General features: G+C 38.1%; 1 protein-coding gene across 2 annotated transcripts in view; it reads right to left on the bottom strand.

Moving 5' to 3' along the window:
- LOC135084566 (lachesin-like) overlaps nucleotides 1-17,254 on the bottom strand; it is a 215,225-nt gene that overhangs the window by 2,975 nt on the left and 194,996 nt on the right. The window contains exons 3-13 of one of the 2 annotated variants that reach the window (XM_063979328.1): nucleotides 9,635-9,739; nucleotides 8,841-8,945; nucleotides 7,236-7,335; nucleotides 6,687-6,823; nucleotides 6,049-6,164; nucleotides 4,137-4,284; nucleotides 3,549-3,639; nucleotides 2,829-2,964; nucleotides 1,294-1,443; nucleotides 454-625; nucleotides 130-162 (exon numbers count right to left, since the gene is read on the bottom strand). In XM_063979328.1, coding sequence (XP_063835398.1) covers nucleotides 130-162; nucleotides 454-625; nucleotides 1,294-1,443; nucleotides 2,829-2,964; nucleotides 3,549-3,639; nucleotides 4,137-4,284; nucleotides 6,049-6,164; nucleotides 6,687-6,823; nucleotides 7,236-7,335; nucleotides 8,841-8,945; nucleotides 9,635-9,739 — 1,293 coding nt within the window. The remainder of the gene's footprint in view (nucleotides 1-129; nucleotides 163-453; nucleotides 626-1,293; nucleotides 1,444-2,828; nucleotides 2,965-3,548; nucleotides 3,640-4,136; nucleotides 4,285-6,048; nucleotides 6,165-6,686; nucleotides 6,824-7,235; nucleotides 7,336-8,840; nucleotides 8,946-9,634; nucleotides 9,740-17,254) is intronic. The other variant, XM_063979330.1, reaches the window with a different exon arrangement.

The raw sequence follows: 17,254 nt of genomic DNA, 5'->3' as shown, positions 1-17,254 counted from the left end.
GCCCTAATATACAAAAATATTGTAGTTTTGACAAATAAAATGTGATTAAAATAAAATTGGTAGTTTCCTTAATGATTAAAATATCGCAAATGTAAAATAATAAAAAAATGCATTGGATATGAGTATTACCTGATGCAGTCTGGATAGGCATGGGCATGGCTTCTAAAATGAAGAAAAAAAAGCAAATCAGAAACATGCAGATGTTAAATTAGGTAAAAATAAAAGAAATGGAAAAATTAAAAATAATGTGCTCCCGTGAAAAAAGTGAAGATAAAAAATTTGGAAAACAAAAAAAAACATTTTAAAAACACTTTGACTTTGTATAAGTATCAAACCAATTGGTACCAGTCACTCTTGGTTTCAAATGTTAGACGTTAACAGAATTACTGTAAAGATACCGAATTTTTGGTTCAAAAAACTGGTATCAAAACTGGTATCCATTGAAAAACTAACCGTAATCCACAATGACGGGTTCGCTCTCTCTGCTCCATTCCTTGCTGTTCTCGGCTTTGACCACAACCTCGTATTTTCCAGGGGTGACGTTTTCCAAGGCGTAAATGAACTCAATTTCGTGTTTGTTGGTGTCCTCTGGTAGTGGTACGTTTAATGTGGTCACCACGGCTTCCTGTGGTCAAACAAAAAATGAAATTAATAATGAAGCTTTGGGAGAATCCGATGCACGTTTTTTTGTCAAATGAAATGGCCTAGGTACTACCTACTAATGTTAAAAAAATAATCCATTAAAAAGAAGACAGCTGCCACAATTCGCAAACGTTCGATTCGTAGGCGTTCGCCGAACATTACGCCTGATGAACTATGCAGACTATGCAGTATCTATCTTCGTACTGTGTCCCTGAGCAGCGCTGCATTTGTTCAAATTCGTTTACATACGTTCACCGATCATTGTTATTGACCTTCAGCTTCAGTCGCAGACAAGCTCGCATTCGTTCGCCGAGCATCTTACTGTATCTCTCAGATACAGCTATCCAACGTTCCCACAAGAGCTTGCATCGTAGACTGCTGTTTGCAAACGTTCGTTTCGCAGACGTTCGCTGTCGTTCGCCGAACATAATGTCTGTTCTATGCAGTATTTACGTATCGTACCTCACAGCTGCAGCTCCATCTGCCTCAGTGGCTTAGATAGATCTGTGCTCTATGAACCGTGGCCCTTGGTTTAATTTTGAGCTGCTACTGCTCGCACTCATCCGCAAACATTTATTTCGTGGAACTTCGCCGTCGTTCGCCGAACTTTGTGCCGAACATTCGCAGATGTTCGCCGACCATTTTACGTACCGTGTCCCTCAGCTGTAGTTCCACCTTCCTCAGCGGCTGGTGCGAGTGCACGCGCCAGCTCAGCTTGTTGCCTTCCAGCTCCACACCTTCAACTACTGGTCTCTGCACCAGCTCGATGCTGCGGTTGTGCTTGCCGTGGCTGTTGGTGGCCTGGAAATGTATTATTACGTTAGAAAAATAAGGATAGACTAAATCTGAAGACCCAGAGAAGACCTCCTGTCTCCAGAGGTTCAGGGTTTTATTCTCAGTGGAAGCAAAAGTTTCTGTTTGACTACCTACCTGATCACACTAACTTGATAATAATAATTGGCCGTGAGGTTTCTTTTTGTGTGTGTGTGGAATTATTCTCCATTGTTATGATGTGTTTTGTATTATTAAGTTTTCTTTCTTTCTTTCTTTTTTTTAACCTTGCTAACCACTAACGCATGAACTCTAGTTAGATAGATATAGTTAAATCATAAAGTAACGAGTGTTATTAAATGTTATTTTTTAACTTGTTACAGGTACCTAAGTTTGCACGATTATTCTTCAGAAAATTGGCGTTATTATTGGTAAGTAGGTCTATTTCCTTATAGAGTTTGACAAACTGCTTTGCACAAATTAATTTCTCGAGGTTCACACTACCTCAGTGAGTTTTTTTTTTCGAATAAGTCGTCCAAATAGTTTACAAGTAGTAGCGGCTGCCCGCGACTTCGTACACGTGGATATCGTTTTACCCCATAAGGGTTGAATTTTGCTAATTCCCGTCTTAACATCACGAAATCTCAGAAACCACAAGGGCTAGGAGTCTCAAATTATGCATGGGGGTTTCTTTTAGAAAGTAGGTGCTCACTAAGACGGAATTTAGCAAAATTCAACCCCTAAGGGGGTAAAAAAGGAATCCATGCGTACGAACTCGCGGGCGGCTGCTAGTATACAGGGTGGAAACGAAAATTTTTGGATAGATCAAGTTTCTTCTGTAAGTAACCTATTTATTGATATCGTTGGAGCTCGTGAAGCAGTTTCAGGATCAGTAATTAGTTTTTCGATAGATCATGTATCATCATCATCATCATCATCATCATCATCATCATCATCTCAGCCATAGGAGGTCCACTGCTGAACGTATATACGTTTTAACCAATATCTTGTATAGTTTAGAAATAATCAAATTAAAACACATATCGTTTACACCCAGTATAGAAAGATCCCATCAAAAACAATACTTGTCAAAAAACCAAGTCTCGCAACTCAGTTGTTCTACGGTAAAAAGTTGTGAGATCCATGTAATACCAAGTCCAGGCCAGGAAATCTTTAACGTTTTACATAAATATATTGACTTGGCCATCGCATGAAAACACGTGTAAATTAAATTATTTAGTGCGATGTTAAATGTGAAGTGCGCGTAATTATATTGCTGTCGCGACTGTGCGACGGGCGCCCGCAGTGAGTGTGCGAGCGCGACAGCAACATAATTACGCGCGAGCGATAAGGATGGGTAGCTTGGGGTCATTGGACAAAATTCTACGTGCTCGCAGACCAGACTATAGACTTACCACACAAGTGAAAGTGCCGAAATCAGAATCCTGATGCGGAGTGACGGTGAGGTTGGAGTGAGGGCCGTCGGTGGACACCACGTACGGGGAGAACGGGTCGATCATGCTGCCGTCCTTGTACCAGGTGATTCTGGGGCTGGAATATCAAAGAAATGAATTATAGTTTTATGTTATTCTGGGTTATTTATTTATTTATTTATTTAATTAGGACAACCAACAAGACAGACACAAATTCAAGCAAAGGGGTTTACATACATAATTATAAACAATAATACTGTAAAGTTTCGTCGAAATCCGTTCAGTAGTTTTTGCGTGAAAGAGTAACAAACATGTTGACATCCAGACATCCAGACATCCAGACATCCAGACATCCATACAAACTTTCACATTTATAACATTAGTAGGATTTTATTTTTATTATTATTTTTATTTTTCTTTAATCAGAAAACCACAGCTCTTTATTAGTTATTATTTAGTTTATGTTATTTTATTAAAACTAAAAAGCTTGAATAAGTTTAGTTTCTATTTCATAAAGCTGCAGTTATGTTTAATCCAAACCTTTTTCTTTGCGGTCCAGTGTATAAGTATTCGTTGCAAGAAAAGGTCTTGGTCTAGCTAAAGCCTATCTCTTTTATGAGATTTGGTTTAGTAAGGTTTGAAGAGGTATTAAATTCTTGTTTGAAGTTTTTTCACAAAAATACAATGGAATTTAATACTTACGCAGGTTCTGCGTGAGCAACGCACTGCAAAATGGCTTCCACTTCCAAAGCTGAGTTGACGACTGTTTTGTGAACTTGCACATGAGGCTTGTCTGAAATTAATAGAAAAAAAGATTTAGTATAAAAAGAATAGAACCACTCCCATTCTTGTAAGAGGCGGCTAAAGGACAATATTGTGCACATAAAGGCCTCTCCAACCCGTCGTGTGAGGAGTGTATGTTAAATTCTCCATTGCCTCTAGTTTTGGGAGTTCTTTCTTCAACCAGTTTCTCAGGGACAAGGACAATCTGTTCAGGTGGGGATTCTTGGATGGCTCAAACTTGGAGTGCAAGTGTGGTTATGTTCCCCAGTCGACGAAGCACATGATGTTGTGCCCTGCGTGCCCAAACAACTGCACGCAGGAAGATTTAATTAAGGCTACTGACAAAGCCACTCTTGTGGCTAAATATTAAGCTGATACTGTATAGGTTTGTTGTGGACACGACAAGATAAAGAAGTACAGGAGAATTTTTAACTTAGATCCTTTGTCTGAAGGACCAAAGACTTGCTATAAATCCGTTTTAGAAATAAAGAACTCAGAAATACTTACGCAGAACCTTCACGTTGTGTTCTGACTGTGTGCTTCCGAGGGCGTTGAAAACAAAGCAGTAGTACTTGCCAGCCTTCTCGCGGCGGACATTCTTGATGGTGGCCGTGTTCAGGGTAAAGATGGCGTCCGCTTCTGTAAGGCGGACGTTCTGGAAACGAAAAAAGTAAATATTAAGGTGAGAGTGAATAGGCACTTACAAGGCAGATATTCGCCCGTATTCATAAATGATACTTGCTTAAGTGAAGCAGAAAATTTAACAGCGTTGAAATGAGCTCTGTCATTGGTTCGTATGTCACCCTGTGCGTCCATGTGCATTGTGCACTGTAAGACCTCATAGTAATGTTTGTGAATACGATCGATAATGAAACATCCTAGACTGCATCTCACTTAACACTAGGTGCTATTGCGGTCAAATACCTGCCCTATCTTGGATAAAAAAGTAAGATTAATGCGTTTTTGTCATGGTTTTTCTGTTCAGGCTTGTCCTTCGAGCCGGACTCTGGGGCAGGTGATTAATGCAGCATACAATTTATTGCAAACATTAGTTTAAATTATCTGTTATGAGCATGAAGTAACAAATAGACAACTATGACTATGAATATTTAAGAGTATGACGTAATTATGGCAGAACAACAAACTAAATACTCAATTGATCAAAACTAAAACTTCCAGTTCGATCATTATGATAATTGGAAAGACCAAATCCAATAATCACTTTAGAAGAGAAATAGAAAATATGATTCAGGATGAAAAATAAAATAAAACAGACAGCAGAAACAGCAGTACCTACCTAACAACAGCTTTTACTGAAATCCCAGATTCAAGAAGCACAAAGCTGTTTTCTAACGATACATTTAGAATTTAATGTTTTGAAATCCAACCCTCCTTGCTCATTGGGTCTAATTCCGTTTCCCTCCGTTCCTGTTTAAACTTTAATAATAAACTCCAGTTTCCTAGACTCATCAGTACAATAAGAGGAATATGACGCAAAGAGCGGGTTAAAATTAGGCTGAAAGTAAGGAAATTTAGATAATATTGGATGAGTCAGGAATATAATTTGTTGGGAGTACAAAGTTAGATGAAATGAAAGGATGTGCGACACTACAAAACATACAACGTAATAAACTTCTTTAGAATTTAATTAAAGTTAATTTCTTTAGAATGATCGATTTTGCTGAAGTTTCTTACATGAAAAGAATCTTAATTTCTAAGCCCTCAAAAACTGACAAAAAGGCAATAGCTAATTTGTCCACATTATAACAAAAGAAGTAAAGTTAACGGTATGCAATCATTAGTATTTGATAGTGACAAGTCCCCAAATTTAATTAAGTCTGATGATACTTTAATGCAATTAGTTCTGTAAAAGTGCATTTGTTGTGTCCTTTTATAAATAAATAACTATATTGATACCATATTATCCAATGAATATTTGTTAATTTTAAGGAAAAGTAAAATTATGCCAAAGTCGTAATGCCAATGTTAGTAGTAAAAACATTGTTAGTGAAATGGACCCATGATCCACAAGGTGGACTGACGACCTCTTATAGATAGAAAGCGCTGGATGCAGGCCGCTACCAACCCGGCTATAGAAATCATTGGGGGACTGCTATGTTTAGCAGTGGACGTCCTGTGGCTGAAATGAGGATGATGTTTTTTTATCTACAACGAGGAATCTCTTGGCCTGTATCTCACCTGATGGTAAGTGATGATCAGGCCGAAGGTGGATGCGAGTTCACCCGGAATCCTCAACCACAGAGCAACTGGCTATCTTTTGCCGGAACACAACAATGCTGTTAACATTGTTGTTATGACGACAGACTTAGGTAAGAGGGCGGTAGCTAGCCAGGCGGACTTAGAATAAGCTCTACCACCAACGATGATGAATGAAATGGTTCCAGAATGTAATACATACCCCAGCGCCGTTATCTCTGGACCAGATGATGGTAGGAGCAGGGGATCCAGCCACATCGCACCTCAGCACCAGTTCTGATCCCTCCATCACAACGCCGTTGTCTGATACGGTGTATCCTGAAATAGATAATGCCAAATAGATATTAATATGGGTATTTATGCCTGAACTTTGCCCTGCAGTTATCAAAAGTCTTGTTTGTAGCAAATTTTTATTTTGCTTCGTTTATTTGTTTCGACCAAAGACATTAATTGTTGTCGAAGAATTTCTACAAGGACCGATCCTACTCTTAGCTGTCACATATTCTAATATTTATGTGGTAGTTGCTGCGAAAAGCAGTTCATAAATAGTCATTTTAATGAGGCCTTTTGAAGCCAAGATAGCCGAACGGTGAAGGAGTCTGACTGGCCGACTCGACATCCGAGGAACGCGGGTTCGAACCCCGCTAACGCTCGACTATTGTAGTGAGCCCTCTCATAACACAAGCATAAAGTACGAGGGGCTAATACTAATAGTCCCGTATTAGTAATTTGTGTAGTTCAATTGCTCATATTCTTTAAAAACAATGGTTTCGATCGTGATTACAAAATAATTATTATGCGTCTAGCAGAGCATTCATGGGCTGATGATGATGTACTTACTAATAATCCTGGGAGCTTCCTGGACAGCGATGACGTGTTCGATAGAGGTTTGTTGGGCCTGGATCACCGTGCACTTGTACTTGCCGCTGTCAGCTGGTCTGACGTCAACGATCAACAGGTCGTTGGTAGCGATGGAGCTGAAAGCATAGAAAAAATATACAGGTTGTTATTTCTACACTTGATCAAACAGAAAGGATTGATTGTCTTGCTCAAATACAACTAGGTAACCGCAGGAAGCGGACCAATATCAAATTCTCAATAATTTACATCCCCATACTAAATGACTCATAGCTGATGAGCATGGAAAGGATTTTTTTAATATTTGAACTTCGGTCCTTGCGGATATTTCGCAGGATTGGCAAGATTCTGGAGTGGGCCAGCGCTGCATACGACGTCCATAAGGTGGATAGATGACCTTATAAAGGTAGCAGGAAGGTGCTGGATGCAGGCCGCTACCATCCGGTCAATATGGAAATATTTGGGGGATTTTTATGTTCAGCAGTGGATCTCGTGCTCCTGTGGCTGAAAATGATGATGATGAGTACTTACACATTCAGCCTCTCCGGCATTTCCAGTTGGGCCATTGGGAACCTGGCTTGACCCATAAAGAGCGGCTGGCCGTCCTTCGACCACTGGATGACAGGTCTGTCTGCAATTGAGAAGAAAACAAAAAAGTAGAATCCGATATTGTTTAAGTGAAGTGACCATCCATCATTGTATTGTTTCTGGGTTCGCGGAGCTTGAAGGATTTAAATCTAATCTAATACAATTAAATCTATCTTCAAAATTAAAACCGATGAAATAACGTTATAAAAAGCAATAAAAATCAGCTTTTTAATCAACAATTTCTTGCGTACAGTGATTTTGATTGACTGAATGAAAGGACATCATCCACGTTTCATATATTTTTGGTCCAAAATCAAAAGTGCCGGCCAACAAAAAAAAGTGCTGTATTCTGACAGAATACGTCTGCCTTAGCATTTGTTACTATGGCACCAAAGCCGTAGCTCCACTGTGCGTCGAGTATTTGAGATCTAAAAGTCATCGACTATTCATACATTTTTTGTTCAAAATCAAAAGTGTCGGCCAATAAAATAAAAAGTGCTGTCTTCTGACAGAATACGTCCGCCTTAGCATTTGTTACTATGGCACCAAAGCTGTAGCACCACTGTGCGTCGAGTATTTGAGATCTAAAATTCATCGACGATTCATACATTTTTTGTTCAAAATCAAAAATGTCGGCCAATAAAAAAAAAGTGCTGTATTCTGACAGAATACGTCCGCCTTAGCATTTGTTACTATGACACCAAAGCTGTAGCACCACTGTACGTCGTAGTATTTGAGATCAAAGTCAGTCGTTTCATATATTTTTAGAACTCAAATACTACGATGCACAGTGGTGCTACAGCTTCGGTGCCATAGTAATAAATGCTAAGGCGGACGTATTCTATCAGAATACAGCACTTTTATTTTTTGGCCGGCACTTTTGATTTTGGACCAAAATGGATGATGTCCTTTAAATTAATCATGAGAAATCTGTCTTCGAACTATTACGACTTATTATTATTCATAATGTGACTATCAATAAATCATTGGCATAATAAATCTAGCGCCATGATTCATTAAATAAAAAGTTTAATTCACAAGATGGCGTCGTTTCCGGTGGCGCCAAAAATGCTCAGGAGTTCCTTTTGGGCACTTCCCGTGACAGTTTGATGACAAATATGGCGGCCAGACGGTTGGTCGAGTTAGAAATGAACTTTCGATTATGTCATCAATTAAAATATAGTTTAATTGTAACTAAATTTAGTTTATTTGGTGAGTCGCCATGACCGTATTCTGGCATAGTAGATTAGAACCACTCCACTCTTCCTGTGGATGCCATTAAAGGCGACTAAGAATGAAATATGCAAATATAAAGCCTCCCAAACCCATGTAAACGAGTACGAGGATTTGGCTATTATCTCAGCTATAGGACGTCTACTGCTGAACATAGGCCTCCCCCAAAGCTTTCCATGTTGCCCGGTTGGTAGCGGCCTGCGTCCAGCACTTTCCTGCTACCTATATGACATGACGTCGTCGGTCCACCTTGATTGTCTCACGCTGCCTTTTCCGTATAATAATGATGAAAGAAAGTTTAAAATTGGATCTTACTGTTGGGCGAGACTTTGCACTCTAGCCGCACTGTCCTCCCGACTGTCACGTTGTAACTGGTCGGTTGCGTGATGATAGTTTCTGGAGGGGTTTCTTTTTCGTCACCTGCAATGAGATACAGAATATGCTATTATTATAGGAAAGTTCTTGAGTGGCGACCACGAGCCGGAAGACGTAGCGTGGGCAGGCCTCCCACTACGTGGACCGACGATCTGGTCGCGGGAGGTGTCTGGATGCGAGCGGCGCAGGACCGGTCTTTGTGGAAATTCATGGGGGAGGTTATAAAGCTAATCGCGCTTGTCTCAGGATCAGGTCACTGGGACGTGTGAAAGTGCTTTTTTAAGCCTATTTACAGAAATAAATGAGTTATGAGTTTATGAGTTTTTTTATCTACTGGTCCGATTTGAAAAATCTTTTTGCGTTGGATAGCCCATTTATTGAGCAAGGTCACTAACTTTAAAATTATAAATAATGATTTCATCAGAAAGCAAATGCGTCTAGAACGTTTTTATCAATAACTAGCGGCCGCCCGCGACTTCGTACGCGTGGATCCCGTTTTACCCCCTTAGGGGCCGTTCCCGTGGGAATTTCGGGAATTCCTTTCTTAGTGCACCTCTACGGTACGTAAGCTACGTCCCTTCCAAATTTCAAGTGCCTACGTTTAGCCGTTTAGGCTGTGCGTTGATCTGTCAGTCAGTCAGTCAGTTTCTCCTTTTATATATTTAGATTAAATCTTTAGCTTTATTACAGCAAAAATTGTTACCACTTACAAATAGAAGTTGTTTTTTTATTACCTCTATCGTCATTCTGTGCCTCATCATCGGTGGGACCCTCATCACCCATCAGGTTCTCATCGTAATCACCATCCTCTGCACCGCGTTTCCGCATTGTGTGTGCATCTGTAACAACAGAGAAATAAATTAGTTAAAAATTTGTATGGGGTACCGCAAGGGTCTATATTGGGACCAACGTTGTTGAATGTTTGAAAATATCATAGAGTTGAAAAGTTTGTTAAACTTGAGGCTTTTTTTTAGTTGTAGTAGCATCACAACTCCAAAAAACTTCCAGAAGTCATATTTCACAGTAGTAATTTAACAATTTAACACTTGTCTTTCTAATAAAGATGGGTATGTTTGTTATTAGATCTGTCACAATTTTGATAAAAACATATTACAATAACGGTAGTTTTAGTTTGTGACTAAAGAAAATCAATCTCCCTTTAAGTTGATCACTAGATAGTATAAAAAGTCGCTTTCCGTTGTCTGTCCTGTCCTTATGAATGCTTAGATCTTAAAACTAGGTAACGGATTTTGATGCGAGTTTTTTAATAGATAGAGTGATTCAAGAGGCAGGTTTATAATATGTATACTTAGCACCCGTGTGAATCCGGGGCGGGTGGTTGGTGTAATAAATAAGTAACTTCAACTACAGTCCTAACTACAATAAATCCCTCGTAGTTTCAATAAAGCAATTTCAATTTTATTGGCTGGTATTTTCCTTTGGCCTGCAGATATCTGACTTCTGTCGCTTGGATAGGAAACACTTGCAGTCACGATCTGGGGATTGCTTTAAGTTGGAGGGTAGAGCGAAGAACATAATTTTTATCAACCTTTAGAAAAAAAAATGAGTCAACTTGAAAAAATCGAACTGCCTTTAGAAAAAATATTTTAATTGAATTTTAACAGTATCTTCAGAGCGTAAATTCTAATTGATGTGTGGTCGATTTAACCACTGCTTGTTATCAAAGGGATAAGAAGATTGCCTTTTTGGATTTAAAGCTAGTAATGTAGAGTCGATTTTTGCAATGCTTGCTGCTTACATAAAAAAAACTAGCTGTTTGTTTGTTTTTATGTAAGCAGTAAGCACTGCAAAATCCGACTTTACTAGTAGCTTTTAAGTTGGTATAGTGCTTACGCCGGGGACAAGTTTTAGATGGAATTTACTTGGAGATGAATGAAATCTTGAAGAAAGTTCTACCATTGTTCTACACTGTGAAATCCAACTATCTCTAAAACTCATAACACTCATTTTATTATTATTATTATTACAAGCTTTTTACAAGCTTTATATTGACTTCACTTGTTAGTATGTGTGGGACAAATCTTGCAACTGAATTTAATACCAGTTCTCCTCAACCGATTGAGCTGAAAAGTATACCTATGTAAGTACGATGACAATGCAATGTTATGGTACCATTGAGCTGGTCTGATGATGGAGTCAGGAGGTGGCCATAGGAACTCCTAAACGAAACGGTGGAAACTTATCGAGTTTAGGTTCGTTGGATTCGTTTTCCCGAGCACTGCATACAATTATTATTTTCGTTTTAGTACAACTGCATTTCAGAATAAAGCTTGTTTTTAAAAAGTTTTTTTTATTATATTTTTTTTTACAAATAGGCTTTTAAAAGGCTCTTTTACTTCTCTGCCTTGAAAATCTTGTCTAACGTACACTTTCTGTGACTTACACCACTCCCAACTCTCAAGCTAAGTTCAATACAACAGTAATAGGTTTAAAATTGTTTCCCCGTGCTGTGCGAGGTGCTGGAGCCTTTTAAGGAGAGTTGTGGAGCTAGGAAACCAGATACTTGAAATAGTGTAAGCCCCTCAATGAAGTACTTTAAGCCCCTTTAAGTTTTGTGTAAGACTACACTACATTTGCATCTCTAGCCCTGAAGCCTTATTCACGTAACATAATGATGGAATGGATTTATTTTTCAATGGGACGACGTAACAAAACTTTAATGACAACAAATCGCTGAATGCGATCCTATCGAGTAATCGTTCTATCAAAATTACCCTTGTGAATACGGATTTAGATCTGTTTTTCAATGGGACGACGAACGTCAGCGAGATCTTGACTGTCAAAATACGTGAATTAAGCCACTGATCTTGATGAGATTGAATGGAACATCCTTATCATCATCATTATCATCATCATCACGGTAGACAGTTTTGCTAAAACTGATTACTGCTTACTCCTTCGGCTTCTTTCTCAGAAAAAGCATTAGTGTGAAGAGTATTTTTTCTACTTTGGTAAAAATAGTTTTTTTTTCATCTCTCTTTTAATATGGTTCAGTAAACCATTATATTGTAAGCTAATAACTAAACTAGTTCGGTAGCTTAAACAATCTGACACTGGGACATGGTACTACCTAGTTGCTCGACAGAAGAAGTTCCTACCTTCTAATCTATCAAAACTTGTATATCCTTGTAAATATTAAAATTATAATGCCAATATTCGCACTACAAAGCACAAGAGAATTTTCTTCAAAAGTTTTAGTTCAATCTTCCACAAAGCTCTATTCCGCTCACGGAAGCGACAACCCAACCTTATACTTAAAGCTTTCAAGTATTATCATACTAAATACTCCGAGCGATGTCACGGTGTGCCATCCACTGTTGCATACAAAGTAAATTATTATAAAGCAAGGAAGACTGCGTGTCGGTTGCTTCTACGCCAGGGGAATCCCGATTAGGTGGTGTAGAGTAGGGAAATGCAGTATACTAGTGATCTTCTTTCTTAACCCCCTGCGCAAAAAGAGGGGGGTGTTATAGGTTTATTCTATCGAGCGGCTTGTAACAAATTAATGTAGACAAAACGTGACAATTATAATTCCGAAATATACGGCAAATTTTAGATCTCTATTATGCAGTGGTTAATAGTTTTAAGTTTAAGTTTATCCAAAAATGTGCAAACAAATATTTGAATTTGAAAAATGTGCACGTGTAGTGATTTGCTGTCATGCTGTACAATATCAGACTACATTTTTGTAGCAAAATCGCATATATTCCAATGACTTAATATACCTCAGTGCTTAATGTACGGTACATTGAAAGAGGCATGATGATTATTGATTACTTTAAAAATAGCATAATTTGAATGGTAATTTAATCTTTATTGTATGTATAAACAAGGGAAACGGAACTAGGGCATTATAGTTGCAAATTGATACGACAAATAAATACATTGTCACATTATAACTGGATATTTATAGTGGTGTTAAAACGTTAATTGCAATTGCAGTATTAATTAAACTTTGCCCTTGTATGTAATGTGAATACATAATAAATTACGCACATACACGATAACAACATAGGTTATCATTTGTTTTTATAGCAATATCATTTTCTATCATAATGTCTGTTCTATTCCTAGCCGTTATTATACACAATCGAGCAGCTTTTAGCCTGATGGAAAGTGATGATCAGGCGAAAGTTGAAGCGAATTTTACCAAGATTCCATAACCACGGAGGAACTGTCTATCTTGCCTACGACTGCCGAAACACTAAAATGATGTTAAAATTTTTGCTATGGCGACAGAATTTAAAAATAATCAGAATAGTTCATAATAATTGACCCGAAGACTACGCAAGAATGTGTACGTATCTTTAGTCAGCTGTATACTTTAGGCTGTGGCGTACAATCGACAACTTGTGAATGAATCGCATTCACTTTGTAATGGAAAGTTCGGGCTTATTTTGGTCGATGACGGTTTGGAGGATCGCCCTTACTATTCGTATTTAGCCCGTGACTCCGCTTGTGTGAGTATTAGGCACATGTATATTCGTTAAATATCTATGATCTTGATGAAACTCTAGTGCAGCGGGATCTTTTTGGCACAATCTCCTCACCTCTTGTTCTCACTACTGCAACTCCTGTGTAGCCAAGATCTACAGCTTAAATCCAACCAGTGAAGGTCAAGTTTGGCAAATGCAAAAATTTTGTTTATCGATTGTTATTTTGTTTTGTATCAAATAAGTTACTCTTCTTCTATTCTTAGCTTTTTCTAGTACATAATAAAAGCATTAAGTTGCTTACTTTGGGGCTAGCTGGCGCTGTGTGAAATTGTCCAAAGATTAAAAAAAGATTTAATAAATTTTCATCAATACAAATTTTAATAAAGCGAAAAGATTTTGATTGATTGATCGCATTGAATAGACAGCATCCCTGATGAAAATAGGCAATAAATACATACGTTTAAGAAAACTTTAAAGGCGGTACAAAGTTCGCCGAGTGCTATTTTGTTAAATAAACACTACATAACAAACTCTTGAAAACTTTTTCGCCACTCTAGCTAACTTTAAGACCACTTTTTAAGGGCGCTATGAAGTTCACCGGGTCAGCTAGTTTGTTAAATAAACTCTACCATACTTTTTTACCACTAATCTAGCTATCCTTCCTACTATCCTACTAATATTATAAAGGCGAAAGTTTGGATGTCTGGATATCATGATGTCTGGATGTCTGGATGTTTGTTACTCTTTCACGCAAAAGAACGGATTTTGTTGAAACTTTACAGTATTATTGTTTACAACCTAGATTAACATATTATAGGCTATAATTTATGACGATATGTGACAAATAAATTTCAATAAACGAATAAGACATGTCTAAAAAGCGCCATTTATGGTCATTGGTTAACATCTACAGCGCTGGACAAACTACTGTTTATGACGTTCGTAAATATTCATGCGGGGGAAGTCGTGGAACGCCATCTATCAACATGATATCAAACAACAGATTTTTCGAACTAAGGGGTAAAATGAGGTCCACGCGAACGAGGTCGCGGGCGGCCGCTAGTCTAGCTATAGTTTATCCTATTCAGTTCCAGACTAAAGCCATAAAGTCCTCATCGTCCAACTGACCCAATTTCTAGGTAAACGTTAGGAAGTGGCAGTAGACGAACGAGACCGAATTAATTAGCCGTTGTGTCCACTAATTAGAGATCATCTAGCTCTGACATCTGACATAATGGTTGTGTGGAATAAACACATATTTTTAGTCGGATAATGGCCATGTTGTAGACTCAGAAATTAGCGGTGTCTAGGGCCTATCGAGGCATTTTATTTATTTTATTTTTATTTATTTATAGAAACCAACAGCGATACATTGAAAATGTTAGTTATAAGATTTAGACTGATAGTATAGCCAATGACAGGTTTCCCTTTTTATAAAAGTACATTGTTGTTGGAAAAAATATGAATAAAGGATGTTAAAAAAAAAAAAACTCACAAAGAAGCAATTCATTGCGTCAATAACAAGCCAGAATAAAGCACTTCACCAGTGTTAAATTAAACTAGACTACTTTACTATACAGGGTGTTAGGTAAATGGGTATATGAGCCGACACTAGCCCATGTTAACATGGGCATATAAATGGTATGGTGAAGTCAGAAATTTGATTTTATCATTTAAATTTTTTTAATTTTTATACAAAATATTTTTTATAAAATCCGATTTGTATGAAAATTAAAATGATTAAAATTAAGATATCAATTTTCTGACTTCACCATACCATTTATATGACCATGTTAACATGGGCTAGTGTAGGCTCATATACCCATTTACCTAACACCTTGTATAAATCAATGGTTTCTGAGTGCCTTAATTTAATAACATTAGTCCCTATTTGACTGGCACCACCAATCAAAGAAGCATCTTGTTTTTCTAGTTTTTGGTAATGGAAGGAAAAGGGCATAACAGAAATATTATCATCATTAGGACACATTGTCTCCACTGCAGGAGCACGACTCTCTCTAGTTTCTTCTTCTTTGCCTGGCCCATTCCTATTTTATTTGGGGTCGGCCCTCCGCGTCACGACTCTCTCTATTTTACCAGAGGCCAATGGAGGATTTGGTCTATACTCCGCTCTCTGGCCAGACGGGTTGGGGAGGCCTGATGTTCGCAAGTCGTGTCCTTTAGTCGCCTTTTACGACGAGAAGAGTGCGGTTGGTGCTTTGCTTTTTTCTGCCGGTACCACATACCTAACGCTACTTATCTTTATACACATAAAAGCGAAAGGTCACTAACTGACTCACTCATCACGAAATCTCAGAAACTAAAAGTGCTAGGAGTCTCAATTTTTGCATGGGGGTTCCTTTTAGAACGAGGTGCTCACTAAGACGGGATTTTGCAAAATTCAACCCCTAAGGGGGTAAACGGGGATGTTTGTTACTCTTTCACGCAAAAACTGCTGAACTGATTTTGAGGAAACTTTACAGTATTATTGTTTATATCCCAGAATAACATATAGGCTAATTTATGACGATCTGTGATAAACGAAATTTCACGCGGGTGAAGCCGCGGGCAAAAGCTAGTTTATCCATATTTTTGTTATAAACAGACCTAGTTATCTCTGAAAATGTTCGTCCATGACCTAATTATGTTATTACTTCATCCACTTACATCGGCATTTGCAAAATTTATGGGATCCTATCACGGAATCTCTAATGATTATGGTGTATCGATGGTGCAATAACGAAATGCTTTTACGATATGAAATAAGGGGACTTTGCGATATTATGGACTTGGATAAGTAGAAAATTATACTTTAGTTTTTTTATGGGTGTGTACTATATTACTACACTAGCTTTCCGCCCGCGGCTTCGCCCGAGTGGAATTTTGTCTGTCACAGAAAAGCCTTATCGCGCGCGTCCCTGTTTCAAAAACCGGGATAAAAACTATCCTATGTCCTTTCCCGGGATTCGAACTATCTCTATGCCAATTTCATTTCATCAAAATCACTTCAGTGGTTTAAGCGTGAAAGCGTGACAGACAGACAGACAGAGTTACTTTCGCATTTATAATATTAAGTATAGATAAGGTAGTTTATTCGTTTCAGTCAAAAAAGATTTGCACAACGACCGGTCTTGCGCTACCTGCATCCAGGTGCTTCCAGTGACCTTTACTTAAACATTAGGTAGTGACAGTCCAATAAAGCTTGTAGTTAGTGGTCTAATATAACTTGCTCTACCACCACTTCGGGACAACATATCGGCTGAAGCTGGAAAGAATGGCAGAAACTCGTCACCTTTTTTGCCTTCTTGATTTTTACAGGAAATGTTAAGCTGAGAAGAAGTGGCGTAAAAAACTTACTTCTGCCAGTTTCATGATGAGAACGTGAGTGAAAGAGAATGTTAGGCAGGTAGAGGTATAAACTTAGAGTACCTACCTAATGCCCGTTTTCACCATCAATCCCAAATTTTTAAGTGACTCCTATGAATACAAAATGTCTGTATTGTGTCACCATAGGGGTCACTTAAAAATTAGGAATTGATGGTGAAAACAGGCATAAAGCTTGTAGGATGTTGATAAATCAAGAGTACTCGTATAATTTAATCTATTTAGATTCCTTTTGTCTCAATAAACTAAAAAGTATTTTACGGAAAAAAAAGTGTAAAATACAAATAAAATGGAACCGTCTTTTCTTTTGTAAAGTGTAAAAGCATTTAACCCTTAAACTAGCAACGCAAGCTTATTGATTTTGAATCTTAAAGAGTTGGTGGCAAGGTACAAAATGCATTAACCTGCGCCTGCGCATTCCTTCACGTCCAAAGTCGGATTGACCTCAGAGAGGCTAACAGAATGCTTTATTAGAAAACTTATTTCACTTGTAAAGCTTTATTGGAGCTTTTT

The sequence above is a fragment of the Ostrinia nubilalis genome, chromosome 26, assembly GCF_963855985.1.
Source record: "Ostrinia nubilalis chromosome 26, ilOstNubi1.1, whole genome shotgun sequence".
In the NCBI taxonomy this organism is placed as follows: Eukaryota; Metazoa; Arthropoda; class Insecta; order Lepidoptera; family Crambidae; genus Ostrinia; species Ostrinia nubilalis.
This window is presented reverse-complemented; position numbering and strand designations above follow the sequence as displayed.